The sequence below is a fragment of the Bidens hawaiensis genome, unplaced genomic scaffold, assembly GCF_021521415.1.
Source record: "Bidens hawaiensis isolate Kalapana, Puna unplaced genomic scaffold, B.hawaiensis_p1.1 tig00029316_1, whole genome shotgun sequence".
NCBI classification, from domain to species: domain Eukaryota; kingdom Viridiplantae; phylum Streptophyta; class Magnoliopsida; order Asterales; family Asteraceae; genus Bidens; species Bidens hawaiensis.
In genome coordinates, this window is record NW_027494843.1 from 22,943 (window position 1) to 37,316 (window position 14,374).

General features: G+C 34.8%; 1 protein-coding gene across 1 annotated transcript; it reads right to left on the reverse strand.

Annotated features, from left to right (window-relative positions):
* Nucleotides 1-1,138: 1,138 nt before the first annotated feature.
* LOC143578660 (lysine--tRNA ligase, chloroplastic/mitochondrial-like) lies at nucleotides 1,139-5,561 on the reverse strand. Its single transcript, XM_077062161.1, has 13 exons — nucleotides 5,337-5,561; nucleotides 4,295-4,513; nucleotides 4,098-4,209; nucleotides 3,896-4,004; nucleotides 3,741-3,798; nucleotides 3,571-3,639; nucleotides 3,389-3,496; nucleotides 3,208-3,300; nucleotides 3,001-3,105; nucleotides 1,843-2,049; nucleotides 1,588-1,773; nucleotides 1,355-1,519; nucleotides 1,139-1,282 (listed from the first exon to the last, which is right to left on the reverse strand). The coding sequence occupies exons 1-13, from the start codon at nucleotides 5,559-5,561 to the stop codon at nucleotides 1,190-1,192; spliced, it is 1,749 nt and encodes a 582-aa protein (XP_076918276.1). The 3' UTR covers nucleotides 1,139-1,189.
* Nucleotides 5,562-14,374: the final 8,813 nt, after the last annotated feature.

A 14,374-nucleotide genomic window follows, 5' to 3' on the forward strand; every position in this document is an offset into this window, starting at 1 on the left:
ATTTTATCTTGAAAATTAAGTATTTTTGTACTTCACTTTTCAGTTTATAAATTCACGTGACATAATTTAGTGCAAGGTAGAAGTATACCTAACTGTATTTATTATTGAATGATATTTTGTTGAGATGAAGATAGATATTAAAGTTGACTTCTGTGTTGAATTTAATAGGCGTATGCCATCATCCAAATAATTGGTAGGAAATTTTATACTAACTTTTAAATTGGACACAATTTTTAAATGATGTTTTGATGGGTAAGCTTTTAGCATGTTGTCCTTGATTTTTTATGTCAAAAAAATCCTAAAATCAGGGATCTAAAAGGATTACTTTTCATATTTTAGTATATATGATTGTTGTTCCGATATATATGCACATGCTCATTGTCTTAGAAGAAAATCATATGCTCTGTTAACGGCTGACACAAACTCTAAACCTGCTTATAAATATATACCAATGTCTATTATAGGGCTTGAAATCTTAATCTGGAAGAAACACTATTTTACACATCATGATATCATTAGGCTAGAGGTCCTTTGGTACGAAAATCTATGGTTAATGTTCAACATGTGCACATTACGCACCCTCCATTTTACGATCCAAGTTTTTTCATCGTTACTACAAAACCCTTCAGCGGCATTCGATTAGTTGAATTGGAATCTTAATTCATTCCTAAATATTTGGTTTGTAAAATTTGTTAGAATTGGAATCTGAATTCAAGAAATAACATTTAGGCTAGAGAATTCAATTCCAATTCCTTTGACAACTCAATTGGATTCTTTCCCTCGAATTCTTGATTGTTCTAGATTTCTTCAAAAAAAATGTCTACAAATTAAATCGTTTTATCGATTTTTTTTTCCTTTGTTTTCTCTCCAATTCTTCGTTTCGTAAATTGTTTTTTTTTTTTCAAAAGTGAGTCAGGACTCCGATTGTACCCTAAACAAAATCCGTGTAAAAGAACCGACTGTTTAACATTTAATGTATATGTATAAATATTTTTTTCATTTTAAGAATATAAAGCTATGTGTAGCATATTAAATTTAAAAAAACTACTACAAAATTATGCTTTGAAAAAGATGGTCTCACTCAAATTACAAATTCACCCAGTACTGAGAATCCAAGATATCAATAAATGCCATCACATATCATTGCTTAAAAATTAAAACAAACCTGAAATTCAGGAACTTCAATATATTATTGTTGAATCTTAAGCACAGGGAAGGCAATAACATCTCTGATACTGGCTGAATTTGTCAGAAGCATCACAAGCCTGTCTATCCCAAGTCCCTAAAATCAAAATTACTCCATTAATAACATTTAACAAAACGAATTAAAACATTAAATGAGGTAGAAATGTACCATTCCTGAAGCTGGTGGCATCCCATATTCCAAAGCTGTTAAAAAATCTTCATCAAGAGTCACTTCATATGACACGCCATCATCGCCTTTTGTGTCCGAGTCTTTTGAACTTGCAGCTTCTTTCTTTTGACTATGCTGCTTCACTTGTTCTTCCAACCGACTTCTCTGTTATAACTTATAAATTGTTAGTTATATAACGAGTAAATAATATCGAAATAGTGATAATAATATACCTGGTCCAAAGGATCAGTTAATTCAGAGAACGCGTTCCCTAACTCACGACCGCAAATAAATAATTCAAATCTCTCGGTTAAACCTGCATGCCTCCGATGAGGTTTAGCCAAAGGAGATACCTCAACAGGATAGTCCAACACAAATGTCGGTTGCACTAGTGTCGGTTCAACCACCATCTCAAAGATCTGAAAGCACAACTATTATTGTTAGTATTCGACTAAAACCTAACATTAATAAGAATTATTGAAATCGACCTCATTCAGCATGCGACCAACTGAGGAACATGCTTCAATTAAATGTCTTTCTTGACTATTTGGACCCAAATTAAGCTTGCTAAAAGTCGCTTCTTTTAGAGCATTAAGATCATTTTCAAATTCATTAATATCAATCCCTGTAGCTTCTTTGACTAAATTGTGCATTGTCTCCCTCTTCCAAGGTCTTTCTAGATTAATTTCAACACCCTGCATGCAAATAGATAATTAACAGAAAGTAGTAATGACAGTTTAATCCCAAGATTATGTACAGTAAATATTAACTGAAACAGTAGAAAAGGAATGTGAAAGTAGCATTTAGCGACTTAACATTTGGGTCTACATTTTTGCGGTTAGATATTACATATATATGATTATTATCATTGTGACAATAAATTAAAAATCATTTATTGTTTTAATATATACATGCACGTTACAACAGACTAACTATATTATATACATACTGTTATTAACATGGCTGTAAACATATTGAAAGCAAATTCTATTATAAGACACACACACAAGTGATACAATAATAGATTAACAATAACAATAATAAATAAAAAATTATTGTTATTACGACAATAAAGTAAATGGACACAGATATTACAAGTTTCATCTCTAATATATTATGTTACCACTCCCAAAATGGCAAAAATATTGGATTATGTGTTACGGTGTGTATGCTTTATGTAAAGTGAAAAGTTTTTTTAGGGGGTGTTTGGGATTCCTTATTTTACCTCCTTATAACTTTTCATTAAGTTAATAAGTTACAAAAGTGTAACTTATGGAACTTTTCCTCTCCACAATATAAGCAATCCCAAACACCTTATTACTTTTCAAAAAGTTAATAAGTTATAAGTTGGTGAAAATAAGCAATCCCAATTCCCAAACACCCCCTTAAATCCAGTGAACTAATCAAATTATGAACTAACATTGAGAAATAAATTAAAACTTTGTGAAATCATTATAATATTCAGTAATTTGAAACTATACTTACACAATAATTTAATTTGAAACTATACTTTCATTGTTCAACAATTATGTGCAAATTTAAAAATATGATAGGGTACAAGTTAAGAAGATATTAATCAAATATAGTAAACTGGAACTCCTAAAAGTTTGGTGTAAAATGTTATGGGCAATAGCATTACACCTTACCTGATAGTCAACAGTAAGCTTCCCATTAACTGAAAGAGCACATTGAGTTACAATTTCTTCTGCCATGTTCATCATACTTTCATAGTCTGAATATGCTTCATATATCTGGATCATTTTATTAACAAAACCAATAAACCCTGATAAGTGATTACACGAACACAAAAACTTGTAATATACAATTATGAAGAAAAATGATGCATTTATTACTTCAATAGTTGTGAATTCTGGATTATGACGAGTCGAAATGCCTTCGTTTCTGAATATTCTGCCAATTTCATATACTTTTTCAAAACCCCCAACCTATATTGCAAAACATTTATTTAAAAACATATAATAAAATGCTAACAAGTTAATATATTTATTAAAGCTACAGTATTTAGAATCTCACCAGCATTCTCTTCAAATGTAGTTCAGTAGCAATTCTCAAGTAAAGGTCCCTACCAAGAGAGTTATGGTGTGTAATAAACGGTCTAGCTTCTGCACCACCAGCCGCTCCCTAATTAATAAAAATAATTTAAAAAACCAGATCAAACTAAACAAAGTTTACGCCTTTTTGGATGATTAACAAACCTGAAGAACCGGTGTATCAACTTCAATAAATCCCACATGTTCAACAGTCTGGCGTATGACTGATACAATCTACTGAAGTGAAGCAGAGATAAACATACTAATTAAGTAATTATGCTATTATATGAGTAAGAAATAAGGAGATATAAAAATATGATATGTTTCAAACCCACCTTTGCTCTTTTCCGAAATACATCAGCTACCTCAGGATTTGCAATCATGTCAACATATCTGAACAAACAAATAAAACCGCTTACAATAATGCTTCAACAGTTATTTACATACACACTCATACACACTTTCCCCATAAAAATATTGGAAAACTAACCGTTGGCGGTATCGCTTATCCACATCTGTTAGACCATGAAACTTATCCGGAAGTGGAAGTAAAGATTTTGTGAGAATCAAAAAAGAATTAACACACACAGAAAGCTCCCCTGAAAATACATTAAAAATTGCATATAGTGTGGTAATTAGTACTAAAGAATGTTTTATTCTTAAATAATGTTGGTTAGCGTAATGAAGCAAACCTTTCTCAGTTCGTTTAATTGAACCACGTGCACCCAATATGTCACCAATATCAACAAGGCTTTTTAACTGCTCAAATTGATCATTTACAAGCCTTTCTTTCTCACAGTAAAGCTGAAAACATAAGTTAATATATCGGTAACAGACATGACCTATAATTAGTGATAAAAGCATGTTCACTTAGTTATGCAGATAACACCTGTATTGTCCCAGAATCATCCCTCAAAGTCAAGAAAGCCAGTTTTCCAAAAGCCCTACGCGCCACAATTCTTCCTGATATTGACACTTGATCATCTTCACCATTTGATTCTTCACCATTTTCTAAATGTTTATAAAGATCTTGCAACTGATTGGCAGAATGAGTTCTGTCCCATTTGTAAGCATAGGGTTCAAAACCCTTGCTCCTCAGTTCTTCTACCTATAAAAGCATACATTACACAACTTTCATTATAAAATAATAAAAACCTTAGATATTATGTATTATTAATCAACTATCTAATCAAATAATATCTCCTAAACATGATAACAATAAACCTAGGGGCTGTAAACGAACCAAACTGTTCATCGAACAGTTTGTGAACCGTTCGGCAGGGAAGCCGGGAAGTTCGTTTATGTTCGTTTGTTTAATAAATGAACGAACATGAACAGAGATTGTGTCTGTTCATTTGTGTTCGTGAACGGTCAGTATCGTGTCATTTATGTTAGTTTACATCCGTTTGTTTAAGTTCATTTAAAAGGTTTGTTTTATAGGTTTATTTGTAATAATTAACCTAACATTTAAATTTTATAGTTTTATTGTTTATGTGCAGTTTGTTTCATTTTATAAAGTCTTGCTTTAACTAACAACAAATCTAACTCGTGCTTCATTGACATTAGAATAAACCACTGACTAGGGGATTATTATGCTTTATATTATTATCTCAAGCAGTCTAAGTGCTTAACTTTATATTTAATTAAAGTGATTATGTCTGATGTTTTAGATTAAGAACGTTGCTTTTTTTCCCCTTAAAACAGTAAATGTCCGTTTGTGTTTGTGAACAAGTTCAACTCTTTAACGAATGAGCACTAACAAAATTTTCCGTTCGGTTAGTATTTGTGAACAAGTTTCGTTCGGTTCTGTTTACAGCACTAAATAATATTCACATATTCAATCAAGCAGATATGACCTAAATTAGCATCTTCAGTGATTAAAATCAGCAATTTAATTATGAAAGGTTAATAATAATATTAATGAGGCGAACCTTTTTGAGGCGGATAGCGCGAATGGCGTCTCGGTCGGAAGTTGAGGTTGCGGTTGAATTGGCTGGTTGTCGCCTGCCTCTGCCGCCTTGTTTTGGCACGGCGGCGGTGGTGGAGGAGGAACAGCAGCGGATGAAGGAAGAAGAGAGGTGTGATTTAGAAGGTGAGGAAGCTAAATGGAAAAAGTGTCTTAGAGGCCGTGAGGACCAGACCTTCAACGCCTCCATTTTTGTTATCTAACTGATTGTTGATAATAATCGGAATGTCATCAACAAGGTTGAAGACGGAAGGGTATGGTTGTAATTTTCTTCTTAATAAATGGGTGAAGGAATTCGGGTCAAGCCTTAAACATGTTTAACTTGACGGCTTGTGTTCGGATGAACTTAAATGGCTTTATGAGTTGGCTCGTCTAACATGTTTCAAACGGGTGGTGTGGTTGACGGGTCTACATAAAATTGAAAATCATGTCAAACATATAAACCTAAGCATCACATATAGAATTGTCTGATCCAAATCTTTTTCTTATTTGGTATCAATACTTCAAATTATTACTTTACAATAAACTACAAATGTATACTTAACAAATGGATTATAGTTGTAAAAGCTTAAGAAGTTTAAAATTTCGCATAAGAGACACATCATACAAATAAAAAGGATATATGGGTTAAATAGGTCAAACTCTAAACTTGTCATGTTGACTGGAACTTGACTTATTTATCTAAATTTGTTTGCGGGTTTAAACTAACCCAGATTTGTTTATAGTAAACCTCAATGTGTGAACTTCATCTCGTGTTAGAAACTCACAACCCTAATAATATTCCAATTTTAGAGTATTAAATATTCTGTAAAAAAAATAATAAATAGAATTTCCCGTTCAATATGCCATATTCATGTTAGCCTACACAAACTTGTGTCATGTTCATCATATATGTCTTAATCTAACATGATTTTCATGTTCACGATTGACCCGCTAATACTGATAGTAGTGGACTAACACACCGTCCACATCAATCAGATCATGCCCGCCAAACCATTTCATGGTGAAGAAGTCAGGCGTCAATACGTTAACGAGCAAGGGGGTCAAAAGGTGGGGTCACAACTTTAGTCCAACCAATCATATATACACACTCACATTTTTGTTTAATAAAAAGAAAATTATAATTATATTGTTAATTTAACCGTTACGCATTTTAAATGAAAAGTTAGTAACAAAAAAGTCACCATTCTATAAAAAAATAAGTGCCCTGTTAATCCACACTTAGGGGGTGTTTGGGTGAGCTTCTAAAATCTGCTTATTGGTTTATTAAAAAGTAAAAAGAAGTAAGTGCCTCGTTAATCCACACTTAGGGTGTGTTTGGATGAGCATCTAAAATTTACATATTGATTTATTGAAAAGTAAAAAGTGTTTGGTCAAGCTCTTCAAAAACTTTAAATTAAAGCTTTTTAAAAATATCTTTTACTTTTCAAAAAACTAAGTAAGTAATTTAAAAGCTCGTCCGAACACCGCTACGAAGAGTCAAGTCTTTTCTTTCTTCCTAATGGGCCGGGCCTTCGTTCACACTGTAGCGCTCCGCTCCCCTCTCAATTCAAAATATGGGTCATTTCTCTGTTATCGAAAACAAAAGAAAAAGAAACAGGGAGATGAAACCTACAGCAGTTTCAATGAAGTCCGGCAAGAGAGAAGCTAACAACAATAAGCCCCAATTCCGGCCGGCTACTGACGATACGAAGCCCCTTCTTCAAGATCCGGTACTACTCTCTTTCTTTCTTTCTTCCAGTCCGATTAAACAATGAATTTGAAGCTGCTGTTCTTGCTTGTGTAGATTCTAAGATCAGATCCAATCGAGACGGAGGAAGCTGCTCTCCGATTGCCTCCGGTTAACTTCACTTCTAATTCATGTTCATGATTTCCTACCTACTCTTGCAATATTGACCTTAACTATTCATCTCAATTACAATTATTATTATTATTATTATTATTATTATTATTGTATTGAACTTGTTAGGTCATACCAGAAAGGGGCAAATTAGTCAATTAGTTTTCTGCTAATGTGCTGGAAAAATGGATTTGCAACATTTGTATTGTATTTTGCACCCAGTTCGCCTTCTGTAACGTGCTTTTTGAAAAACTAGCAAAGTTTATAAGAAGAGCTTGCAAAAGTAATCTGAAAGTTACAACGGTGCCACTAAAACCAGCTGTTGTGGTTCATGAGATGAGAGTTTGAGGAACATGGTCAAACCAGCATTTGTGGTTGCAAAACACCACTTCCTCGTTCCTTTAGCCGGTTTTCTGTTAAGGTTCTTTGAATGTGACGTTTTGACATGTTTGAAACGTTGTTGGGTGATAAGTTAGGTGTTGGGTAGTATTCTCGCTCACTCCATCTTTCTGTGATCTCCCTACCAGGAATGTCTTTCAAGCTATTGTTTCAAAATTCAAACATGATTCCAGTGAGATATCCGGCTTAATTGTGACCATTTTTCCCACGAGCTCCCATAGGATTCGTTTTGAGACGCTGCACCATTTTATCCAAACATTTTTGTAATCTTTCTAATCATGCCAGAAGAAAATAAGCCGATGCATTTCTCTGATCAAGCAAAGCACATGTCAAGGGGTAGATAAAAGACCAAGAATGGAGTCCACGTAACTTTGGAATAAGATTTGATGTCATTCACTTGGATGCCCTGCCATTTAACCCAGACTAGAATCCCCTAAGTTTCAATTGTCAATTAACCGGAAAAATATTTAGTTATGGAACTGGAATTGTAAAATAGACGCTTAAAAGAAAACCCGAGCAGGACCACTGACCCTTCGCAAGAAGACACCTATAGGTTTCTAATAAGTTTTAATGCTCACTAGTTTTAGAAATCAAGTTTCCTTACGGTTACCTGATTAATTATGAACTAGTTCCTTTATATGAAATCCTACCATACAACGCGGAAATCAAAGGCAGTCTAATATATTCAATTGACTCAATAGACAAAGTTAATTAATCAAACCTAGACGGACTCCTTACGAAAAACTAAATCTAGCAATCATGATCAACAAAGACCTATCAATAACCTAGCACCTTACAGCTATTTAGGTTAGCAACACGCTTAGGTTTATTTGATTAATTATATTATTCTTTTGATCTTAATGCATATCAATCATAGAATAGTCAAAAACACAAAGTATATAACCTAATAGCAACCTATCATATGACAAACAATAATCAACGCAACTATGGAATAATAAAATTCAACAAACAACCTAAGCACATATATGTATCAATTTAATATAATCAAACCTTTTAACTAGTGTTCATAAAACCATAACGATAAATAAATCCCAAATCAATCACAACGTCAAAATAGCCTCATCATATGCCTAAGTAGTTTATAAAGTCTAGCCAAGCATTGCAAAATTAAACACAATAAACTTAAAAGAATTCATGGTGAGAATAATGGAAAGCAAAAGAAAATAAGCGTAAAACCCGTATTCTCTGTCTTCAATCGATAAGGACTTCACCGGATGATTCTTGGCCTTCAAACCCGCAAAAAGTAGCAATCCTAAGCTTGGGGGAAACTCCAAAATCGGCTGGCTCTCTTCATGGTATCATTAGGGTTAAGTTTAGGGTGCTAGACTTTCAAGGCTCAAAACCCTAAAATTCGTAGAATATTCTGGAACATGGGCCCAATGCGTCATGTAAATAATATCAGCCCATATGATATTTCAATTATTAACTATGCCTGATTATATAGACATAAATAAAAGGAATATTGGCCTCATATAATCCCAACTATGGCCCATTGGCAAATATAAGGACCAACTATCGAAATGGCAAAATATAATCCCAACTACGCATGTGGGTGGAAAATTAACTGGAAATTAGCCTTCCGTTAGTTTTTGTGACGTGGCGGCTGAGTTGTCACGTAACCGGCTGACTGGGATGTTGACTGGGATATTAATTAAAAAAACATATAGATTAAATTAACGAGGATGATGACATGGAATTCGTAATATACTAAAACCTAATAATTTCGTCACTCCTTAATCAATTGACCAGTCACCATTCACTCTCACCCTAATTCTCTCCTTAATCGATTGATCGCCGTTTCACTCTCACCCTAATTCTCCTCAATCAAGCCCCAATTTCTTCATTTTCGTCTGCTTCACTCCAAACCCTAGCAACACTGACAATGGGTGATAATATTATCATCGACTTCAAGACAGGTGGGAAATTTGAGGTCGAACCTCCGAAGCTAAGGTATGTTGGTAATGTAAAAACTACTTCATTAGAGTTAGATGTTGATAAGCTATCCTTTTTTGAGATACTTGGTTATGCAATGGATTATGGTCCGTATGAAAAGAAGGAAGATTTGTGGTTGTATGCCACGATACCCGGTGATGGACGTGTGAAATTGTTGGATAGTGATAGTGTAGTGCATGAGATGACTTCTTTGTTATGTGCATCAGAACGTTTGATCATATATGTTCAAACCCAAAAGATAACCAAACCAAAGCCATCGGAGCCCAATAATCCTCAAGCCAAGCCCATTAACATGGAATCCCAGCCCACCCAGCCCATTAACATGGAAGCCCAGCCCATTAACATGGAAGCCCAGCCCACTAACCCTCAAGCTCTTGCTAACCCAGTCCTAGTTATTGCAGCCACTTCTCCATCAACTACCTTAAGTCCTCGTAGGTATTCCAAGAATACAGCAAGAAAGCAGGTATTCCCAATTTCACCAGTTAAGATTTCAACACCAGTAGTCAAAACTCCACCTCCACCACCAGTAGTCAACATTTCATCACCACCAATTGTTCAAACTCCACCTTCACCACCAATTGATAAACCTGCATCCCCAATTCATAGTAGTTCAGATGAGTCTACTGATGTTGGATTTGGTGATGATTCAGAGGATGAATCTTATAATTTCAATCTGGATGATGATGAGGGATATGAGGATGAAGAGTTCAGGAGCTCATTTGTTGCAAGAAAACAAGTGAATGAACAAGCTGTTGAAAAACAAAAGAAGCTTCTTGATGATTTGTTGAAAAACAAAACAAGTGAAGATGCAGATGATTTGAACTTCTTAAGTCATGTGGGGACCAGTCACTTAGACACATACAGTAGTTATGAAGATTCAGATGGTGATCTTCACACACCTGGAAATAGTGAAGATGATGACATAAGAGGCAACAAGTACAGAGAAAATGTTCCAATTGTAGGTAAGCAAACTGATTGGGCAAATTTTAACTGGTCTGTTGGAATAAGGTTTATAAGTAGGGAGGCTTTTAGATCAGTTGTGAAGAAGTATGCCGTGGTAAATGGTAGGAATATGTCTGTTTCTTCTAGTAACAAGCACACAGGTGGCAGAATAAGTATTAAGTGTGTAAAAGGGTGTCCATTCAAGTTGTTTTATTCATATGATACTGGAAAAAAAGCTACAAGATTAAATCTGTAACAAATGAACACAGTTGCCAAAGAAACATGAAAAAGAATAGGCAATTGACTAATTCATACATTGCTACTGACTTTTTACCAATGTTTAAAGCAAAACCAAATTGGTCTGCCAAAGATATTCAAGATGTTGTTAGAGAAAAGTATCATGTGATCATAAACAAATGGATGGCTTATAATGCCAAGAGTTGTGCTTATAAAATGTTGAATGGGTCAATGAGGGATCATTACAGCAAACTCGGTTCATATATAGCAGCATTAAGAAAGGCAAACCCAACATCAACATTTGAACTAGTTACTGCCCCACCATGATACAATAGGGAAGATTTGGAAGCATCCCCAATAGAGTCTTTTTTCAGGTACATCTTAACTTTTAATGATTATATAGTTTTAGTTAATATATAGAAGCTTTAACATAGAATTGGTATGTTTTCAGGTTGTTTGTATGTTTTGATGGTTTGAAAAGGGGGTTTCTAGCAGGCTGTAGGAAGATTTTGTGTCTAGATGGTTGCTTCCTTAAAACCTTTCTGGGTGGTATGTTATTGGTTGCTATTGGTAGGGATCCAAACAATCAAATGTATCCTGTAGCATGGGCAGTGGCTGAGGGTGAAAACAATGACAGTTGGGAATGGTTTATGCTTGAGTTAAGTAAGTGTTTAGATGTGACTGATGATGGGAAAGGTTGGACATTGATCTTAGACCAACAAAAGGTATTTGTGACTTAATCATTTGTCACATTTACATGCATATACTAATATTTTGGTCTGTTGTGATAGGGACTTGTTAATGCTGTTCATGTGGTGTGAAAGAATGCTGAACACAGAAACTATGCAAGACATATTTTTGCCAACTAGCATAAAGACTACAAGGGTGAAGAGTACAACAAACTTTACTGGAGGGCATGTAGGGCTTATACCGAAGTTGATTACAATGCTGCAATGAAGGAGATGTATGATATATCACCTGATGCAGTGGAAGCATTAACAAAACAAAACCCTAAATGCTTCTCAAGGTGCTTTCTTGAAACTGATACCAAATGTGATGTGATAGTAAACAACATGGCAGAAACTTTCAATGGAACCATAGTTGCAGCTAGATCCAAACATGTCATTGATATGTTAGAGGATATTAGGGTGCAAGTAATGAGCAGGCTAGCAACAAGGTACACACAGATGTTACAAAAAAATGTGGTTGTTTGTCCTAGGATTCAAGCTAAGATTAATAAAGAGAAAACTTGGGCCCATAAATGTAAAGTATACCCCTCATCAACAGTTGTATTCCAAGTAAGTGATTTTGATGAAGACTTTGTAGTGGACATATGTGAAAGGTCATGCACTTGCAGAAGGTGGGACTTAACTGGTGTACCATGTAAGCATGTTTGTGCATTGGCTGGGTTCTTGAAAACAAATGCAGAGGATTTTGTTAATAAGTGTTATCTTAAGGAGCAATACTTGAAGGCTTATGAATTCAGTATTACTCCTTTGCCAAGTGAAAGGTACTGGCCACATGTGGACTTACTTCTTGACCCACCTCTTGTGAAGAAAATGCCTGGAAGACCAAAGAAAAAACAAGAAGAGAGACCCACATGAAGATCCAAAGAAGCCAGGAAGGTTGACTAAGCATGGAGTTGTTATGAAATGTAGTTATTGCAAGTCCACAACACACAACATCAAGAAGTGCCCGGAGAAACATAAGGGTAAAAAAGTGACAGATGTGAAAAACAAAAGAGGAAGGCCAAGAGCACAACCAAAACCAACCCCAACTGAGGGTGTTTCAACCCAGTCAGGTTAACATGTGTCTGGTAAGTTTCATTTTTGATGTAATAATATTGTCTTGTTTGTTATTTAATCATGTATGTTTCTCTCATTTATGATTGTCAGGTTCTAAAAGGCCAAGATGATGGGACAGACTACCAAAGGGTAGATTCACAAAGGCCAAGTCAAGTCAACGAAGCCAGTCAACCAACACAGTCAACTCAACCAAGTCAACCAACACAGTCAACTCAGCCAAGCCAACCAACATATTCCTCTGTTGCAACAAGGAGTAAGAGCAAGGGAGACAAAGAAGCTAGTTGAATAGTGTTGAATTTGGTTGAAATGTGTTTTTAAGACAAGTAATCTACTATTTTGGATTAATGTAATCTGTTCTGGTATTAGTAACATGTATGCTATGGTTATTTTGTATGACTTTATGTGTGGTTATTTTGTATGACTAAATGGTTATTTTTGGATGAATGTAAATGGTCAAGTGTTTACTTTTTGGTTTGTTTTTGACCAAGGGTATTTTGGTCATTTCTGGAATAAGGGTATGGTTATTTTATTAGTGCAGATTGTTAGTTAGTGCAGATTGCTTATTAGTGCAGATTGCTGATTAGTTAGTGCAGGTATGGTTATTTTGTTAGTGCAGATTGCAGTTAGTGCAGTTTGTTATTAGTGCAGATTGCAGATTGCAGATTGTTAGTGCATATTGTGGATTGTTATTGCTTATTAGTGCATATTGCAGTTAGTGCAGATTAGTGCACATTGATGATATTGCACATTACTTAATACAAACCATTGCAGTCATATTAATACAGGTTGCACATTGAATTCAATAACAAAATGATGTGTCCAAGTAGATCAAACCATTGCATTCAACTTACAAACAGCCAAGTCAACATAACAAACTGATGTGTCCAAGTCAAAATAAGAAACTGATTATCAAACCTAAAACATCCAACATATTGCTATCATTACAACTATTAAACCTAACACAATTTGAAGCTTCCAATTGTTCTTTTTCAGCAAACACAAATCCTTTAGTTTCTGGTTTTCTTCTTGCAAAAGCATGTTCTACAACTTCAAGTTTTCCATCCTTAAATCTTCAAGTTCTTGTTCTTCTCTGGTTCTGCATATGCATTGGCCATGCTCCTTCAAAAACTCATCAATCTCTTGTTTCCACATGAAGAATTTGCAATCTTCATTCTAAAAACACACAAAGATTGTAATCGACCAACAGAATTTGATAATTTGTACATTGGACGGGAGTACTTACAAGCCATAAAGGGCACCCATAGAACTCTTCTCCATTGCGAACACTTTTATGCCCAGCAACTCTAACCATCGAAAGCAAATCATGTTTACAATACACCTTCTCATCAAAATCAACCATGAACCTTTTAGGGTTTTTCTTACGGCGAGATGACGAAGTGGAAGACGAGCTCAATTCCATGGATTTTGTGTTTCTAGGGTTCTTGAATGATCCCAATTTGGGGTTTTAGGGCGTAATTGAACGAACCAGGTGGTTTTGATTTAATCTATATGTTTTTTTAATTAATATACCAGTCAGCATCCCAGTCAGCCGGTTACGTGACAACTCAGCCGCCACGTCACAAAAACTAACGGAAGGTTAACTTCCCGTTAATTTTCCACCCATATGCGTAGTTGGGATTATATTTTGCCATTTCGATAGTTGGTCCTTATATTTGCCAATGGGCCATAGTTGAGATTATATGAGGCCAATATTTCTAAATAAAATAATTAATATATCTTCACTGATTTTATGATTAAATGTAGGAAACAATTAGAAATATTAAAATATTATTTGTTTCCTTGTTT

What these genes read in the sequence shown, in the direction of transcription:
- LOC143578660 (XM_077062161.1), bottom strand. Translation starts at nt 5,561, where the DNA reads ATGGAGGCGTTGAAGGTCTGGTCCTCACGGCCTCTAAGACACTTTTTC. An exon ending in TTGGTCGCATGCTGAATGAG is followed by an intron (nt 1,774 to 1,842) that starts GTCGATTTCAAT and finishes TTGTGCTTTCAG; the next exon opens with ATCTTTGAGATGGTGGTTGA. An exon ending in TAACTGATCCTTTGGACCAG is followed by an intron (nt 1,520 to 1,587) that starts GTATATTATTAT and finishes AAGTTATAACAG; the next exon opens with AGAAGTCGGTTGGAAGAACA.